Below are 20,146 nucleotides of genomic sequence, written 5' to 3' on the forward strand. Positions count from 1 at the left end.
TAAAAACTGAAAAGTTTTTCCTTTGCATTTGAAAAGTTTTGCTTACAGACAACAACATTGTCAAAACGATCACCGTTCACACAGATCTGCGAAAACGACAAAAAATGCTGCCAGGTCAATAGTTCGCACATATGAATTCTTCTACAGAGCGGTGAATACAAACAATCAAGATGGCGAAAGCATTGAGAAATTTTGTCTGGACGGACGAAGAGGTTGGTTTATTACTACAAGTCACCCTGGACTATTAAAGGTTGTATCAGTGATATCAGGCCCCCAAAAAATGTATCACATTCATCTAATCTTTCCTAACGATCCGCTAGCTGCCCGCCCCATAAGCATGCCGTCAAAAAAACGCGTCTCTGTAGGCAGCCTAGGCTCTGAGATCTGCACACAAAAACATTTGGGTTCACCAACCACTCAAAACCAAAACAAATAGTGTTCCAACCAATCACTGACAGGGGGAGGGTGTTGTGAGGTTTTGAGCCAGCTTCTTCTTCAGCTCTGACTTCGCGTGCAGCCGTGCACGAGCGCAAAACCTCACAACACCCTCCCCCTGTCGGTGATTGGTTGGAACACTATTTGTTTTGGTTTTGAGGGGTTGGTGAACCCAAATGTTTTTGTGTGCAGATCTCAGAGCCTAGGCTGCCTACAGAGACGCGTTTTTTTGACGGCATGCTTATGGGGCGGGCAGCTAGCGGATCGTTAGGAAAGATTAGATGAATGTGATTTTTTTTGGGGGGCCTGAAATCACTGATACAACCTTTAAGCGAAAAAATGTCAGGAAAATGTGAACTGGGAGTCAAGTCAAATATAGGCTACTTTTGCATGCCTATAGTCTGAACATGTAATACGCATGCGCATAATGTCACCGACCTTTTTTCACAAATTTGATAATAACGGTATCGTTTTCAAAAACTTGCACTTTGAAACGTTTTCAAAAGTTTGAGTTTTCAGGTCCGTTGTTGTGTAAATGAACGGCCTAAACGCATAAAACACTTTCCATTTTCAGTTAAAAACGGTCATTTAAACGCTCCCTAAGACAGCAGAATTTATTTCTAACTGTAACCTATAGACCTAACGCGAGTTATAAGGAAGTCTGCTTCTGCAGGAACAAGAACAAGACAGTAAGATTTCAATGTCATATTTAAAATAAGAAAGAAAATGAGCTTTAAATGAGATCCACCAATCAGAGAAGCAACTGTTACTATGTAAACCGTGGAATGCATAAAATAAACTCAGTCCCATATAACATTCCAAATGATGTAATGGATTTTTATTATTTGGCAATAAGCTTCAAATGCATTTAATTTGATACATATATTTCATATTATACGATTGTTTTAGATTTTATGTAATTCATGGGAAACAATTTTTTTGGAAAACAAGATTTCTTCAAATGCCTGAGAAAAAAATGAATGGGAACATACTTCTGGGATCAAGGGCGACGAAAATGACGAAACATTCATTAATTTGCGTTTTTTATCTGACCTAGTTATCCATCCTGCTGCTTTTCAACAGAAAACCCAGCGGACCTCTTTTAGATGGCCTTTTTCTGAATCACTACACACTTGTGTGGGAAACCCGAACCACCTCTCTCAGTCCTTGGACCTCCATTTAGAACGCAGCGTCCGGCTAGAGCTCTCTGCATGAGCGCTAATAGTCTGGTCTCTCTTGCTGGGTCCCAGACTCGGTGCTGAAACCCATCCAGCTGGTTTTTGGATCTTTCCCGAGCCCTGTTCTCTCTCCGGCTGAACACTGGCAGATCTGTGCCTCTTTCCCCTGAGAGCGCGTGTTTTCAACTGGCCCCGTCAACCTCTCAAGCTTTTTATTGAATACTGATCAAATTATGGTGTCACTTGATATTTTGTCAGCACGTCCAGCGGGACAAAACAAAACGGTGTTCGCAGAGGACGAGAAAACAATCACTGCCCGTATATATGAGTTTGGCATAAGCGCAATGGCATGCCAGCTCATGGGAAACGTTTGCTGGGGCCTTGACTTGGGACGCGTTCCAATGGGAAATCATGATAATTTGCAAAGCAAATGCTTTTAATGTCTGGCACAACATTGATAGGGTCAGGTTTAAGAATGGAAGCCCTTAAACTAAAACACATGCGCTCATCATAGTTTTACTTAGGACCACGTTAACCTTGATGAGGTAAATGCAAAGAGAGGCCTGTGCGAGTTCTGACATAAACCATTACACCGATAGCTGTCATGCTCCTTTTTATTCACTCCGCTTGTACAAATGAACAGATGAAGAGATAAAGCGCATCTGAATCTCAGCTGTGAGCAAAATGAGCTTGAGTTATGGAGTCACTTTGTCATTGTTGTCTAATTTGCTATTGTCATTTGGAAACTGTTGCCAACATGGTAAGTCATGTTTCAATTAAATTATATGCTGATGATTTCAAATCAAACACAAATCAAGATTTCTCCACAAAAGCCCACAAACAAAAAATATTCAAAGGCATTACACTATTTTGTCAGATGAAAATATTAATAATGCTGATAATTTGTTTTATATATATTATATAAATATTATAATTTATACATTTGTTTATATAAAAACAAGCTATAATTTTATAAAAAAAAAATATTTAAAAGCTTGTTAAAAATATAATAAAAATACTAAATTTGTATTAAATAAATAATGAAATGTTTTAATCAAAGCTAATTTTATTTAAAGATACAATTATTTGAATTATAATTATTAAAAAGTGTAATCAAAACCTAATTACATCATATGCTGATTAACCAAATGAATCATTTATATCAAAATGTCCCCACAAAAGCTCACAAACAAAAATTATTCAAAAGCATAACATTATTATTGCCTAAGTATAGTACAATATAAGTATTAAAAATATTATAATTTGAATAAAACTATAATTGCATGATATGATTATTAATTAAATTAAATCCTTAAAAGCCACCAAACAAAAAAATATCGTTTTGTTATTGTGGCAGATGAAAACACTACTAAAGCTTATCAAAAATATAATAACAAATAAACTAGTTGATTTTATTAAAAAAAATTAAGTATTTGTTTAAAATTCAAATAATCACATTACTTGCATGATATGCTGATTTATTAATATTAATATTTTTTGGGTAATAAACAAAAACATTTACTTTTAAAGTGACTCTCAATCACTTTATAACAAAAGTTATAAATCTAATCAGTGTGTTCCTTGAGAATCAATCCATTGGCCTTTCTGTCAGCTGAGCTACAGAAAACACTGAATGGTTATTACATTAAAAGTCAATATTTCTATATCACTGAAAATACATTTTTCACTGACCTTGCGGTCCATTTTGCAAAAACAAGCCAGCGGTTCTTCAGGCTTGAATTGCTCTGCTGGGAGAATAATTGAGTTGCCAGAGGTCATGATTAATTGCAGGATTTTTATCATCATATTATTTTCTTTATAATTAATCACACTAAATTAACACACTCAACTGACAGCACTAGAATAAACACAAAATCAACAAACTCCACATGCGTCATAAATACCCACGCTTCTAGAGAGAGATGCCAGATAATAACTGGACAAGCAGTGTAAACCAGCCAAAGGGGTTAAGATAGTTTCCCAGCCTGGCCAAGCTGGTTAGGTTGGTCTGTTTTGATGGTTTTATAGGGCTTTGGGGCACTTTTTTTTATTTATTTTAGCTCTGAGACCAGCTAGACTAGCTTAAACCAGCTGAAACCATCAAAAAGCAGGTCAATAGATCATGCTATTTTAAGTTAGTCACCATTTAACTTTAACTAGATTGACTAAAATGGACTACTTCTAGACCATCAAACCCATGAGCCAGCTTTTTCCAGATTGATCTTTTTCCAGACATCTTATCTACTGATCTTTTCCTATAGCTGCATTATGCAAAACCAAGAGACTAGTTAGAGCTTGAAGACAAGCACTACTAACACTGCTGCCATTGCATCTGTTCACAGACTAGATCTCTTAAATCTTTCTCATCGCATTATGAGTCACTCATACTAGCAGTGGGAGATGAAACAATATCAGAGGCAATAAAAGACAGCAGCATTTGAGCGAATGACACTCAGCCAAGCTTTTACATTTTCAATAGCATGGTGGATCAGCAGTCCAACTCTCATTGTGACTCATCCTTGTCATCTGTACGGCACATGCTCGTAATATGTCAAATAAGCGCATGTTTGATTTTTCTGGGTCTTCTGCTATAAAGATAACATGAGGCCTCTGCTAGCTTCCTTATGTTTGACATTCCACTGGATCAAAGGCCCGGTCCTATTAGAACTGGACAAGGGTCTTTAAATCAACTTGTGAACACAAAATTAAGATCGTATAAGGACTTAAAACGAAGTCCAGGTTTTCAAACAGACAACAATAGGCCTTATTCAAGCTTTAGCCTAAAGCTAACCCATACTAACAAGTTACAACAAAGAAAAACATTTTAGTTCTGCTCACTCTGGACATTCATTCACAATGTGCATGTTGTGGACACTCTTTCCCTTCACTATCAGTTCCAAATCATCCATAACAAAAGCTACAATTTTAGTTTTTTAATATGTTTATATTTGTCTACAAAATGAAGCCTTTAATTCAAAAGGACATTGATTCGGGACATTCATGACTGTAATGTATATACACGAGACCCCGTTTTTCATTTAATCTAATTACAGTTTATTCTCGAGCCATACGTCCATCTCCTCCATAGCATAACACGCCTATTATTAAGACTACACATCTGTTGTCCCATGGCGGCCCCCCTCTTTCTTTCTTTCTTTCTCTTGCATTGCTCTCTTGTTAATGAGAGACGACCTTCTATAGTCTCATTCCCCGATGCACCTGTACGCTGCTCTTAAAATTAGGGGCTTTACATTACACTGGTGCGAGAGCACAAAGGCTGACAGTGTACGGCGCAGGCGGGTCTCGAGCTCTCCGGTCGCGGGCTTTTATTCCCGGGCCCAGAGGGAGGGAAGGACTCTCTTCTGGCCTTTCACTTCGTTCTGCACCACCACGTCCCGCATGAGCCCCAGTCTGGGCTTTCAGCAGCTAAATGAAGACCTGATAAAAAAAATGGCACCGGAACAGGCGAGTGGAGGAATACGAGCATTAAAAAAAATGCTTTTGTGCTTCCACGGGCTGTGACGGAAGCGTGACCCCGTGGCGTGCGGTACATACCAATGCCGGACAGCCCGTGAGAGCCGAGCTGATAAACAACGCTGAGTGTGTGTGACAGCAACACAGAGTGAGAGAAATAGTATAAAAGAGATAAAAAAGATAAATTCATCATCATCATCAAATTCATATATATACACAATACCTGTCAAAAGTTTGGAAACATTCTTAATGTTTTTGAAAGTAGTCTTAATCTCACCAAGGCTGCATTTATTTTATACAGTAAAAACACAATACTGTGAAATATTATTACAATTTAAGTAGTTTCTGTTGTAATATATTTTAAAATGTAATTTAATCCATTAAATGAATAAAAAAGACAGTAAAGACATTTAATAAATATTACAAAAATGTATTATTTATAATAAATGTTGTTCTTTTGAACTTTCTATTCATCAAAGAATCATGAAAATAAATCACTGTTTCCACAAAAACATTAAGCAGCAAAACTGTGTTTAGCATTAATAATAATAATAAGAAGTGTTTCTAAATCAGCATATTAGAATGATTTCTGAAGGGTCATGTGACACTGAAGACTGGAGTAATGATGCTGAAAATTCAGCTTTGATCACAGGAATAAATTACATTTTTAAATATATTACAGAAAATATATACCAGAAACCACTTTAAATTGGAGTAATATTTCACAGTATTGCTGATTTTACTGTATTTTTGATCAGATAATGCAGCCTTGGTGAGATTAAGAGACAAAAACATTAAACAAATCAAAGATATCCACAAATACATCACCCGTCTCTCTGGGTGGAAGAGAAGAGATGGAAGTAAGAAGGAAATAGAACATGGAAATTTTTTTATCATGCTGAATATGAAGATAACAGTAGAGACAAATAGTCAAAACTGTTCAAATGGAAGTATTTCCTCAAAAGGCCTTATGTGCATTATGGCAATTCTTTCATTTCATTTATTCACGTGAGCAACATAATAGTGATGCTTGCCTCAGTGCACTTCTAAAGAAAAAATTAAACAAAAAAAAACCTTTACAATAAGGTTCCATTTGTTAACATTGCCTACATTTGTCAACACGAAATGACAATTAAAAACACTTCAGAAGCGTTTATTAATCTTAGTGAATTTTAATTTCAACATTTACTAATGCAATATTAAAGTCAAAGCTATTAAATGGACCTGAGCTAACAATGAACAGTTGTGTTTATGTTAACATTAAATATTAATAAATGCTCGGTAACACTTTACAATAAGGTTCATTAGTTAACATTAGTTATTAACTAACATGAATTAACAATGAGTAATACATTTGTTACACTATTTATTAATATTTGTTAATGTTAGTTAATAAAAATCCAGCTGTTCATTGTTTGTTCATGTTGGTTCACAGAGCATTAACTAATGTTAACAAATACAACCTTTGATTTTAATGATGTATTAGTAAATGTCGAAATTAATATTAACTTAGTATTAAAACTAATTAATGCTGTAAAAGTATTGCACTGTTCATTCTTAGTTCATGTTAACTAAGGTACCTTATTGTAAAGTGTTACCAAATACTCGAACAAATGCATTGCTCATTGTTAATGCGTTAACATAACTAATGGGACCTTATTGTAAAGTGTTCCCAAAGAAATCCAAATCCAGCATTAGCAGAAATTTCACTAGAATTAGAGATGAAAACACCACAAAAAAAAAGCTTAATGACCTTTACTCGTTAAGTAATCGCCGCTTCCTACACACTAAGTGTTTAGCGATAACCGCAATCCAACACACAAAGCACTGTTGCATTTGCTTTGCACATTTCCTCCTGTGGCTGTCAGCCCACACATTCAAATGGATCTTTCCTCTTCCTCACAGATATATGCCCACAGACAGGGAGTTTCCCGAAGCCAGCGGCCCGGGCTCAAGGAAGACCTGTTTCTAGCGCCGCTGAGGACACCATCCATCCGGCAGGACCACCAACAATAGACGCATTGTTCTGCTTGTCTGCAAGGAAACACGGGCTACAGAGAGATGCCATTGTTTTATTGTGTAATGTTACCTGTGATTCGATAAATGATAGCAGCCCGTGTTTTTGTCGTAGGAATGCGCAAATATATCACTCACCGGTGTTCTTAGGTCACTGCAGAGTTTTGGCACAGGCCCCGCTCGCATGGGTTCAAGAGAAGCAGGAAAGCAGAAACCTTTTTATTTAAGAACGCCGTTCCTGGGAAAGCGAAGAGAGCGAGAGAGATCGCTTTTCAACAAAACATCAGCCATTCTCAAGTAAACAATACATTCAGATCTCTGGAATAAGTCGTGATAGGGTGCCAAGCGTCGTCATTTAAGGTGCCCCGTACGCAGAAACCTGTAACGTTACTGAGATAACGTGGCACTGGATGAGCTTTTCTCTCAAGCTTTGCCAGAGCTTTGGTTGTAATGGCATAACGATGAGATGTGAGACCACGGGAAAGTGTGAATCGATGCATCAGACGGGGTTCCCACACCTTTCCATTGATGAATTTTACTTACAATTTAATACAGTTTCATAACACCCGGGATTCAAAACATGTAGTTTTACCGCATCATCAAAACAATCATAATCAAATAATAACTGTTGACTCTCAGAAAAAAAGGTACAAAAGCTGTCACTGCATGGTACCCTTTCAAATGGTTCATCTTTTTACCTAAGTGTGCATATTAGTATCTCAAAGGTACATATTGGTACCAATAGTGTACATATTAGTACCTAAATTGTACATATGTGACCCAGGACCACAAAACCAGTCACATGGGTAAATTGTTTTTAAATTGAGATGTATGCATCAGGCCGAGATACAACTATTGGAAAATCTGGAATCTGAGAAAAAAAAAAATCGAAACATTGAGAAAATCTCCTTTAAAGTTGTCCATTTATGTTCGCGATTGTGCTGCATTCACTCACACAAATACATGTTTTATATATTTACTGTACGAAATTTACTAAATATCTTCATGGAACATGATCTTTACTTAATATCCTAATGATTTTTGGTATAAAAGAAAAATCGATAATTTTGACCCATGCAATGTATTGTTGGCTATTGCCACAAATATACCCGTGCGACTTGAGACTGGTTTTGTGATCCAGGGTCACATATTAGAACCTTTTGAAAGGGTACCGTCCCAGTGACAGATTTTGTAGCTTTTTTTCTGAGAGTGCACAGGAAATAACTTTGACTTGTTCTGCAGATTGTAAAATCAAAAATAAAGTAAATTAATTCATTAAAAAGTAATTCTGGAGGGTTTAAAAGCAAAAAATAAAATAAAAAGTCAAGCATTTTATTGCAACATTATTTTAAATTAATTTAATATAAATTAGTCTTGAGAGGTGGAGCGAAGTAGCAGTATTCTGCAAATGCTGTTGATAAAGTTGAAAAGAAACGCTATTTTTAAAGTTATTTCACTTCTGTAATCTGGACATTTTGTTTTAATGAAATGAAACTGGATAAAAAATAAATAAAAAATAAATAAATGCAGAACAGGACTTTTTTGGATCATGGAAAGTGGCATTACATACCAGAATGAAGGCAGATCGTTGAAGAGGTTTAAGTAGTAAGAAGGACTTGTGATGTAAACTGAAAAAGAAAGTCATTTTAGAGGTGGAACAAGTTTAAAGTAGGGTCAATTTTGATTCAATGTTGCATCTTACCTGAAATATTCCTTTAAAATAATCAAAGCAACCGGTGATTATTAAATAGCGTTTTAGGGTGGATTGTCCTGCAGTTAAAAGTAAAGATGGCAAGAAAGCAAAACCTAGAAGGCAATATACAGTTACCAAATGAACAATGAATTCAGTAATCAGCATATTTAGCAGACATTTTATTAGAAAGTCATCAAACTCTAGAAAAATGGATGCAAATCGATGAACACGGCACAATTACTGCTTCAAAGTACAGCAATAAGACTTTGAAAAATAACAAATGGGGACATTATGAGATCCATTTATTCACACAAATGTACATGTGAAACTTGCCAACAGCAGATTATATACATTCAGTAGTAGAAGTTGTGGAAGACTTTCGCTTAGTAAAGACAATTCCCATAAAACATTCCTTCGCTCTTAAATCAGTCCTCCAAACATTGTTCTAAAGTTCAATACATTATGGTAGCAAGCAGTCATCCAGAGATGGTTTCGTCCCAACAAACGCCCAAAACACACTAAACTGAACCTAAATGCGCCATTTAAATTTTGTGGCAGGTCACTTTAATGCTCTTGAATTGAGTTCATGATGTGGTGAAATGCTGTAGCTGTACTGCGTCACAGATTGCAAGTAAAGGCAGCTAGTGTTAGAGAAAGGTTTAAATAAAATAGACTCGAGTGAAAGTGAAGGAGAGTCCGTTCAGAGTCCTGACATTTAAAGTATCTCCCACAAAACTCTTACACTGATTGAGATTTGGGGGGGGGGGGGATTAAAAATCAAGTTGCGATCTGAATGACACATGTATGAAACAAACTGAACGCTTGCTTGAAGACGTGTCAAATGAACTGAACTAACTTAATGCTATGCAGGCCTTACAAGTGGGTTTATATTTTGAAGAAAAAACAAACTTAAGTGCATTTCAAATCTTTAATAAACAATATGAAAAAATAAAATAAAAATTAAGTTACTGATTGCAAAGATTTAAGAGATTTTTCATGTGCATAACAAAAAAAATTAATCTTAAAGAAATTATGGCCAATTAATATTAAGCATCACTTATAGCTGTAATCGAATCTAATTTTCCCTTTCTTTGGGGATTCGGACATTCCCACATGAAAGCCCTTGACGTGTCACATGAAAAACACACAACTCAACAAAACCCCCAAAACACTTTGATAACACAAGCTTGTGGCTTAAATAGTTTAAAAATATCTGCTGTACATATATGACAATTATTTACATAAAGTTTGTTAATGATTTATGCGTGTACATACGTTCACCTATGTAGACCTCTCGTGACTAGAACTTTGAATGGAAACTTAAGTCAAGAGCCTCTGATGCTGTAATCAGATTAAATTAGGCATTCTTTAAAAAACTGAAATGTTTGCAGAGAAAAACTGAGAGCTTATGGTTTTTTTTGGTATGATTTTTTTTTTTTTTAAATTTGAATGAATTGGATTCTCAACAGAGGGTTCATAACTTAATAGACCAAAGAATTTCTCCAGAGCAAAAAAGGACAATAGCACATGCATACAAAATTGTGAGAGTGGCCTGAATATTTGCCAATTTGTCTTGATAGTTTAAAAGGGTTTTATATTTTCCTTGTCTGAGAATTTAGACGATAGAAAACGTCAAATACTTACAAAGGCCTTGTTGATTTAAGAACAAAAAAAAAAGATACTGGTACAAATCAAACGTCCGCATTTTTTCTTCTCTCGTGGGTCAGGAATTTCTCCAGGCATGCATGAAAGGACACCTTCTACGAAACGAATCAAACGTGGCCATTACAGTGCTCCCCGATCCACAGTCGTTACTCTGCAAATAAGCTTTTTCACTCCGCTTGTACAAAACGCCGCACCTGCTCCCAGAGGTTTTGAGTAGAAATGAAAAAAAGAGAGTTTGCATAGAGTCTTAAGGGAACCTACAGAAATGAGTTTGTTGGCTTCCGTCAAACATTGTCGAACTTGTGTTTTAGGTAGTCCTTTATGACCTTGGCAATGGGCAGATCTTCCAGAAACTTTAGGCTCTGCAGGCCGATGCACTGCCGGATCTTTATCCTGCACAGGTCCTGCAAAGTCCTGGGTTGCCCTGAAACACAACGACTGTCAGGTTAAATTCAATCTATGTTGACATTTAATAAAAACTGAATGATTGCATTACTGCGCATTAACTAATTTAAACTGCAAACAGAGAAAAACGTACAAAAATACCAAAGATTTGTGGCTAGAGCAGGGTAACTATAGTTAACTGAAACCCCCCCCCAAAAAAATGTGTTGCTTGAATTTTTATTTTTTTTAAATCTTAAACTCATTTTATTTCAGCTAGTTGCCAAGGGAGCATTTCTCATTTCCATTAATGTACTAAAATAACTAAAACTGAAATAGAAATTAATAAAAACTATATAGAGACACTTACATATATAAAAAAAACATTTAAAAACACAACAAATTTGAAGCATAACAGAATATTAAGCAAAATGTGAATGGTAAACTCACACAGATCATACTAAAAGAAAACTGTGACAACATTAAAACACTCTCCAAAATGCACCAAATGTAAGGAAGCTCTGTCAAGTTAATAAAAATGTTAAACCGGACAGTTGGCCGATAATAAAAAATAATAATAATATTTTCATAATAATAATAATAATAATAAGTCAATTTATAATGTAAGGAGTACAGTCTGAAACTTGTGTGTTTATCTGCCATAAAAACCAAAGTATTTATATTCAGGGCGAAGCAGAAAAAAGTTTGATGTTTCATAGGTACAGCAGTAAAAACCAGACATTCAATTAAAACAAATTGGCACAGAAAACCACCAATATTATAAGAGGCCATTAGGGGAGGAAAAAAACAAGAAAAAACACACAAAAGATTGAATACGTTTTTTGTTTTTTTTTGCATTTGTCATCTTAAAAGATATCAGGAAAGTTCTGCAATGAGTTCCAGGAACCCGGTGCACAGAGTTTATCAGTTTTAATGGGCCAGTTTTCCAGTCCCAACACAATATAGCACAGGCTGTGCTTCCACAAATGAAGCCAGCTGGAAAAACCACTACAAAGAGCTGGAGACGGCCATCTGCAGCCCCTGTCTTCTGTCAGTCTCAATGCCTTACCAAAAGCTCGCAACTATAGGTGACGGCAGAGAGAGCCAAATGAAATCAGTGCGTATTCTCACAGAGGCGAACCGGTCACTCCCTTCAAGACATGAAGTCATGCTCTCGAAGTCTGAGTCGTCCGTGTAAATGCAACCGCTGAAGTGCCTTTTTAATAAATAATCAAGGTGAAATCGGATCACGCTGAATGAGTTGACAGCGAGTAAATGTCTGCGACAGACAGGTGGCTTTGATATGGCGATATCAAAGTTGAAGCGGTGCACAGGAATGTGGCCATTGTTGCGTACTTGATCATTAGTGCTTCAGGTAACACGGCTCGCTTTTCTCAGATGACCGATTGTTCTGTGTGGGGGATAGAGATCATAATGGTGTTCGTTCGGGAGGTTAGGCCATTGCTCAACTTACAGATCGGCTGCTGCTCTTCGTGAGATTTGACATCTTTCTAGAGCAAAGAGTGAATATGACCTCCTTTGATGATACTCTTTTTGTTAACCTTTGAGGTTTAATGCTTCACGCTTGACTTGATTGGAGCTCTCTTCAAACTTATATCTGTAATGAGTGTCATTGTGTAACAGAGAAAAATTAAAGCTTCGAAGGTTTCATTTGCTAAGGCAAGCTCATTAGTTACTGTCGTTAACAAAAACAATAATCAAAACTTGCAGTTAAATAGAAGAAAATGAAATACACACACACGCATACATATATGTGTGTGTATATATACACACACACACGAAAGAGCAAAGTAAAGCAACTATAATGTGCACTGCAATTAGGGCTGTGTATCGGCAATTACTTCTTATATGATACATCAATATTCAATATTGCTGTGCGCATCACTAAATCATAATTGGATTGCAATTTAAACTGCAGCAAACACATGAGAGAGACTGATTTATGGAGGGAACTGAATCTGATAATTTTTTTTATTTTTATAGCTCCACAAAACTTATAACCTTGAAGTTTAGTTGAGCTGAACCAAACTTTTCCTTTAAAAAAAAAAAAAAAAAAAATCTTGCTAAAAGGTGTCTTCTTCAAAAGGTAATAAAAACTACCAAGAAAACTGCAAAAAAAAAAAAAACCTTTGTAAAGGAACAAAAAGTAAACCAACTATAATGTGAAATTTAGACAAGGTATATCATGTTATGCAACTTTATCTTTGAAGTTTTAGATTTTCACGTTTGGCTTCAAAGAAACTTTACTTAAAAAAAAAAAGTACATATTTGAAATTTTTATTTGTTTAACTGTTTTTTTATTAACTATTGTTTAACTATTTTTAAACGATTAACTAAAATGATTCTAAAAGCTGGCAATAAAAAAATATTTGTTTCAAATAAAAATGCAAAAGAATGAAAAATAAACTGCAACTCTAAAGTGCACTACAATTAGTACTGACTGAGCATTACTTGTGTAAATGTTTAACTTGTGCTAAATATTCTTGATCTTTTATGTCTCACCAAGCTTGCATTTATTTGATCAAAACATTTTATTGGGATTCTTTGACTAATAGAAAGTTCAAAAGAACAGCATTTATTTTAAATAATAAAGTAAAACATTTTTAACCTTGTAACATTATAAATGTCCTTGCTGATTAAAAGTATTCATTCAATTCTACCGTAATAAGAGATCAATGTGCAAAAATATAGTCACCCACTAAAATAAAGATGAAAGAAAATCAGAAAAAAAAAGAGAAAAAAAAATTGTATTTGTTAAAAAAAAGATCTTTTAAGATTCAATTAGTTCAAAAGTTACTAGCTAAAACGTACTTGAAAATTTGGACTGTTGGTAGCGCTAGAGGATTTCAAAAGAGTACTGTCACCTATACTGTGACCCTCCCTAATCAGTGTGCCAAACAGTTTTACTATATTACTATTACTATATAGTCACTATTACCATCTACCAAACAATTAGGAAGAATGCTGACAGTCCACATATAAAGATTTAGAGGAGGAAGAAGAACCTACTTGTGACCTCCTGCAGGAAGTCCAGACAGGGTCGACTGATGCCAGACATGCTGACGGAAACAGCCACGGGGGTCTGGCCCTCGTAGTTGCGCGTGTTGGTATCGGCCCCGTACGTGTACAGCATCTGAGCGCACAGCACATCGTCTCTGAGGGCCGACAGGTGCAGCGGTGTCTGTCCGTCCTCCAGCCGGCCCAGGTTAGTGTCCGCTCCCCGCTGCAGGAACATGCGACAGTACGAGTGGTTGCCCTTGATGACGGCGTAACGCAACAAGAAGCCGTTCTGAATGTCTATGTTGGCATTGTGGTCGAGCAGAATGCGCACACAGCTGGAGCGCTCGCGGATGATGGCCAGCTGGAGCGGCGTCGTGCCTTTGTCGCTGAGCGGGTCCACCTCGGCTTTGAACTCTAAGAGGAGACGCACGAAGGAGTCGCGGCCGTAGTGGGCCGCCACGTGCAAAGGGGTCCAGCCGTCATTGCTCTTGGCATTGATGATGTCGCTGCGATACTCGGACTCCAGCATGAGGCGGGCGATGCGGGCACGGCCGTGCATGGCAGCATAATGCAGAGCTGTGAAGCCTCCGATGAAATCCTTCACTGTGGGGTCCGCTGGAGATCACAGAGAAGAAAAATCAGCTTGAAGGATAAACACATGACAAAACCAAACTAGTTTAACTGACAACTAAAAAAAAAAGATGATATATATATGCATTAGCCCTACTATTATTACATAGGACAATTTGCATTTATATACATCTATCTTTCTTTGCAGTAGTGTGTAACGTAAGCTCTCTAACATTCGACATTTCAAAATGTACTTAAATCTTAAAATGCCATGTGAAATTGAATAAATTAAATGTTACGATTGCATTATGATAGGCTATACTTGTTTTCAACATGACTAAAACATTAATAAATAAATATAAAAACAATTAGGCTATTTCTTTACTATATTATGTAGGCTGGATTCCAAAAACATGAATGAAAGTGGTGTGTAATGTTTAGAACATTCTATTATGTACAATATTTGTATACAAATACTAAAAGGAATCCTTTTTATTTATTTTTAACTCTTAAATGTTAATAAATGGCTACAGTTACAGTCCCTTAAATTGTTGATCATAATTATTTGTATGACATTTAGCTAGCTAAAAGTTCATACTTCTGCGCTCTTACAGCTTTTGACCAAATAATTTCAATGATTTATCTATCATTTTCCAGTAGTTATAAATAAATATGTAAAATATGTCAAACTAAACTTAACTAGAAACATTTATATTAAATACAGGAAATTCAATTACATTTCCTGACAAAATCAATCAATCTGGGTTTCTACAGGTTTAATGAATGTAGATTTAAGACTTTTTAAGACCAACTAAAGAAACACAATGAGTTGTATTAGCGACACTTCCAACAGATATCTGTTACTTTTTAATTCATTTTACAAAATAAGTCGCTTGAATGCCTCTGCTCCCAACCACTAGAATATGGAAATAACTTTTACTGTAAATTCTGATCAAACTGCAAAAAAGTGATGTTCTTTCTCAGTGTTTTTGTCTTGTTTTCCAGTGCTAATGTCTTAGATTCTTAAATCAAGACGCATTTATTTGAGATGCAAAATGACGTAAAATATGAATCACAAAATATGTTTTTTTTGTGGAATTGATCAAAATTAAGTAAGTTTATGATTAAAACAAGAACAAATATCTGCCAGTGAGCTCAGAAAAATCAACTTAATTCAAATGGAAGTTTTCAGAAGAAATACTGAAAAAATAAATATTTCATAAAGAAATGCTTAAGACGATATTCATTTTTTTGCAATGCATGTGACATTTTAATGCCATGACTTTAAATGCCATGAATTCATTTCAGCTCTGATTGAAGGCCTTCGTTTGTGTAAGGACTTCATTAAATTTATTCTGAATCTCAATAAGCACAGAGGACAGTGCAACTGCACAGTTAAACACTTAATTGTGGATCATTCTATCTGCAGATCCTTTGATAAAAATAGCAGTTTTATAGCGCCCCCTAACGTCTAGCATGCATTACCACACTGAAACATGAACATCAGAACAGTTTTGTCTCTTCTAGCAATGTAGTACCAGTTTAGTATTTTAAGGGATAAAGAGATGACAAGATAGGAAACCTAATTATAATGCAAGAGTGTAAAATACCACCTCAGCCACCGTTGTGAACTGGTTATAAGGAGTGTGCCATTGAGAAAAAGTACTTGATCATTGTGAAATCTAATTTACCCAAGAAGATGGATCATATTCAAACTATATACTGATTAATACACATTAAACTATACATTTTCATTACTCTTGGTTGTCTTTTTTGGAGCTTGGTAGTTTACATCTCCATCTACTTTTAGTGTGTGGAAAACCGAAGCCTGTGTTTTAAAAATAGGGATAATAATACAGGGCCCGAATTACTTTAGGGTAAGTAACATAATTAACATTTTTTGGGAGAACGGATTCCTTCAAGAGCCACCTTCAGCAAGCCAACCACAGTTTATAATAAGTGTCAATCTAGGATGGTCATTCAAGATATTTTCTTACAAAGTGACACATTAAATCAGACTTGCCCATCTCCCCACTGTCCTAAAGCAACCAAACCTTTTACCTCCGTGTTCGAGGAACACGCGCACGCAGCGCTCCTTGCCCTTCGCCGCAGAGAAGTGCAGCAGCGTCCAGCCGTTGGCGTCTCTGATCTTGGGCGAGTAGCCCTGCTCCAGCATCTTGCGGACAGTGTAGACATCGCCGGCCGCCACCGCCGCCTGGATCTGCAGCTCCTCCTGTAACTCTGGGTTCCTTCTGCAGTGATGGTTCAGCATCCTGTCACATCTCGCAGTACGGGCGTCAGACGCTCCTGTGTCCCTGCAGACAAACACACACGGATGACATTTGATAGACAAGCTCCTCATTTTGAATCAAAGGATGATCAATTATGTATGTTATGAAAAAATGCAGTCATATTTAGAGTGTTTACATGTTTTAGAGGAATCAACTACAAATGTCACAAAGGAGATTTTTAAGACAACTTTTGCATGTCCAATATAGGTTAACACTGTAACCTTAAAGGAGAACTCCGGTCAATTTTAACATTGAGCTAATTTTTTTGTACATTTGGAGTGCTGTCAATACAGAGAACGACGACAAAAATCGGTGTTGCCTACACCGAGTTATTCTATTTTTAAAATTTGCACCCTGTTGACTTCAATAGGGCAAGTACTAAACCTGCTTTTAGCCTCTTAACATCCTTGATGTGTCATTACAAGTGCACAAAGTAGTCGATTGCCGAGTTCACGCGCGTGATCATAGGTACTAAACCTATGCGTGTGAACTCGGCAATCGACTACTTTGGGCTTCACCCGAAAACAGGATGTAAACAAAGGTATTTGCGCTGGCTTAAATAACATCATTTTTATACATTTCTTTCACATCTACTGCAGACAGATCCACTCGTGTTCACTCAGAAGGAATCACTCACATTTTCTGTGCACTTGTAATGACACATCAAGGATGTTAAGAGGCTAAAAGCAGGTTTAGTACTTGCCCTATTGAAGTCAACAGGGTGCAAATTTAAAAAATAGAATAACTCGGTGTAGGCAACACCGATTTTTGTCGTTGTTCTCTGTATTGACGGCACTCAAAATGTACAAAAAAATGAGCTCAATGTTAAAATTGACCGGAGTTCTCCTTTAAGTATCTGCCGATGCCAATAAAAATGTTTTCTTGGTCAGCTTAGAATATCGATTTCTCATTAATTTACTAACTACTCACTGCTTCATTATTAATAAAAGAAAAACATGCATAAAATATTACATAAGATTTTAGAATGCTTTGAATGTCACAGGCTCTATAGTATATGTAGGCCACATGTGTGCGTGTGTGTGTGTGAAAAATATATAAAACACAAATAAAACTAGGCTATTGGATACCGCACTAATATTAAAGGGTTAGTTCACCCAAAAATGAACATTCTGTCAGTAATTACTCACCCCGTAAGTTCATCTTCGGAACACAAATTAAGATATTTTTGATGAAATCTGAGAGCTGGATCACTCCTCCTGCAGGCTTATGGACACTATAACTTGCTGGCCCAGAAAATGTATTAAAGACATTGTTAATATAGTCCAATTGACTCCAGTGGCTCAATCTTAAGTTTATAAAGCGACGAGAATACTTTTTGTGCGCAAAAACAAACAAAAATAACGACTTTATTCCACTTTTCATTTCCTTCTCTCTGGACCTCAAGTTTTTTTTACGTAGTGTAATAGCGTAGCGCGTCTGTGTTTCACATCACCACTATTCACACATGACCAGAGTCGCCCAATAGTGAGCCTACGTGGTGACGTGCAACACAGACGCGCTACGCTATTACACTACGTGAAAAGACTCGAGGTCCAGAGAGAAGGAAATGAAAAGTGGAATAAAGTCGTTATTTTTGTTTGTTTTTGCGCACAAAAAGTATTCTCGTCGCTTTATAAACTTAAGATGGAGCCACTGGAGTCACTTGGACTATATTAACGATGTCTTTAATACATTTTCTGGGCCAGCAAGTTAAGGTGTCCATAAGCCTGTGGAGGAGTGATCCAGCTCTCAGATTTCATCAAAAATATCTTAATTTGTGTTCCGAAGATGAACTTACGGTGTTGGAACAACATGAGGGTGAGTAATTACTGACAGAATTTTCATTTTTGGGTGAACTAACCCTTTAACAATCATTCCAAATTTTTTTGTTGTTGTTGTTGTTGTGTCAAAAAAAAAAAAAAAAAAAAAAGAATTAAGTGAATGTGTATAAAATCATAATAAAAAACACAATTATAAATTACTATTTGTGTTACAAGAGTGTCAGCATAGTTAAAATCTTATGAGCAATACATTTGAGATAATTATTACATAATTCATCATGTGAGATAATTACTACATAAATATATAAACACTATAAACAGTGTTTCTTTGGAATGTATGACGCTGATTTTAATATATTTCTTTAAGAAGACCACATGATAGATATGATAGAACAAAAACATAGACTGAGTATTAATTATCTTTCATTGCAAAAAACAGTATGAAAAGAAAACAATTGCACACATCACTTTTAAGATAATAAAAAATAGTTTTGCATGGAAGGCGAGTGTTGCGCTGCATGAAGGCAATTCCATTAAACCACCCATAAACAAGCTCACACAACATAAACATGTTAATATAAAACAATATGACAGAAATTACAAATTAATAAATATTTAAAAACATTGCCTACAGATAATTAGAAATGACAAAATTACCGTTCATTAATGTCTTGTAGATCTTAAACAGCCTTTGAGTTCTGCATCCATATTCATATGCACTTCAAATCTCCATTCTAGAGATGCAGAGTAATATAGAAATATGATCATCATCAACATGATTCATTCATCTTTTATATAATATCTTTTCATTTGTATGTATGAATATATATTAATGCAGATTCATATAGATATTTACATAATCATCATTTAGCCACACCTAAATGGTGACGTCTCATTTACACACTTATCTGTCATTACATTGATCAGCTCTCTGTCTAGGAGCAAATATTTACTGCCATCCATCAGTTCACAATGAAAATGTCTCTCAGACTCTGAAAAAACAGCTGCAGCGAGCATTTGCACACCTACATTTACCTTTAACAACATAAATGTTCGCAAACATCTGTGATATATACCATCAACTGCAGTTTAACCTGTTTAATCACCTCAAATAAAGTAAATAAAAGGTAAACAATCCTGTTTGTAGCTGCTGCACTGAGAACAATGAATCTGTTAGCTGGTGTGCTAAACCAGCTGTGGCAGCTAAAATGAGCCTAAAACAAATACTAAAGCTGCTCTTTTTTAGAGACACACATAACTCGTTATAATATCCCTGCAATAAACGATACGATAAATCTAACGCGTATCATTAAACTGAAGGAGAATCTGACAAACTCTGTGATTGACATACACTGTTACTGCATTAGCATTGTTAGCATTTAGCCAGCGGTTTTTGACCATTCTCACAAGAACACTGCTTTTAAAGTTATTCAAACTCTCTTAACCGGTGGCGAGAGGACAGAATTAACGATATCTGCTTAATTAACATAATAATAACTCGGGGGACAGTGAAATAAAAATATATAATATACATACAGAGTACAAATACAGTCAGGTAGCCATGAACACCATCTCCAAGGCTTCAAACCGCAACAACCAATCAGATTCGAGCTGTCAAATACGTCATGCAGACATCATACT

General features: G+C 36.0%; 2 protein-coding genes across 2 annotated transcripts in view; both read right to left on the reverse strand.

Annotated features, from left to right (window-relative positions):
• Window positions 1–20,146, reverse strand: part of LOC308687382 (uncharacterized protein) — a 439,906-nt gene that overhangs the window by 170,725 nt on the left and 249,035 nt on the right. The gene's annotated exons all lie outside the window — the stretch shown is intronic.
• asb7 (ankyrin repeat and SOCS box containing 7) lies at window positions 8,951–20,127 on the reverse strand. Its single transcript, XM_081352741.1, has 5 exons — window positions 20,042–20,127; window positions 19,163–19,239; window positions 16,495–16,748; window positions 13,873–14,478; window positions 8,951–10,885 (listed from the first exon to the last, which is right to left on the reverse strand). Exons 3-5 carry the CDS (start codon window positions 16,703–16,705, stop codon window positions 10,746–10,748), a joined length of 957 nt encoding a protein of 318 aa, XP_081208867.1. The 5' UTR covers window positions 16,706–16,748; window positions 19,163–19,239; window positions 20,042–20,127; the 3' UTR covers window positions 8,951–10,745.

Source organism: Scardinius erythrophthalmus (assembly GCF_964197995.2).
Source record: "Scardinius erythrophthalmus genome assembly, chromosome: 2".
Classification (NCBI taxonomy): domain Eukaryota; kingdom Metazoa; phylum Chordata; class Actinopteri; order Cypriniformes; family Leuciscidae; genus Scardinius; species Scardinius erythrophthalmus.

Bases quoted from the DNA above. Each gene is read 5' to 3' on its own strand.
- asb7 (XM_081352741.1), bottom strand. From the start codon at position 16,705: ATGCTGAACCATCACTGCAGAAGGAACCCAGAGTTACAGGAGGAGCTG. The intron at 14,479-16,494 runs GTAAAAGGTTTG...TGTGATCTCCAG, and splicing joins CGTGTTCCTCGAACACGGAG to CGGACCCCACAGTGAAGGAT. The intron at 10,886-13,872 runs GTAGGTTCTTCT...GTTGTGTTTCAG, and splicing joins CTTCCTGCAGGAGGTCACAA to GGCAACCCAGGACTTTGCAG.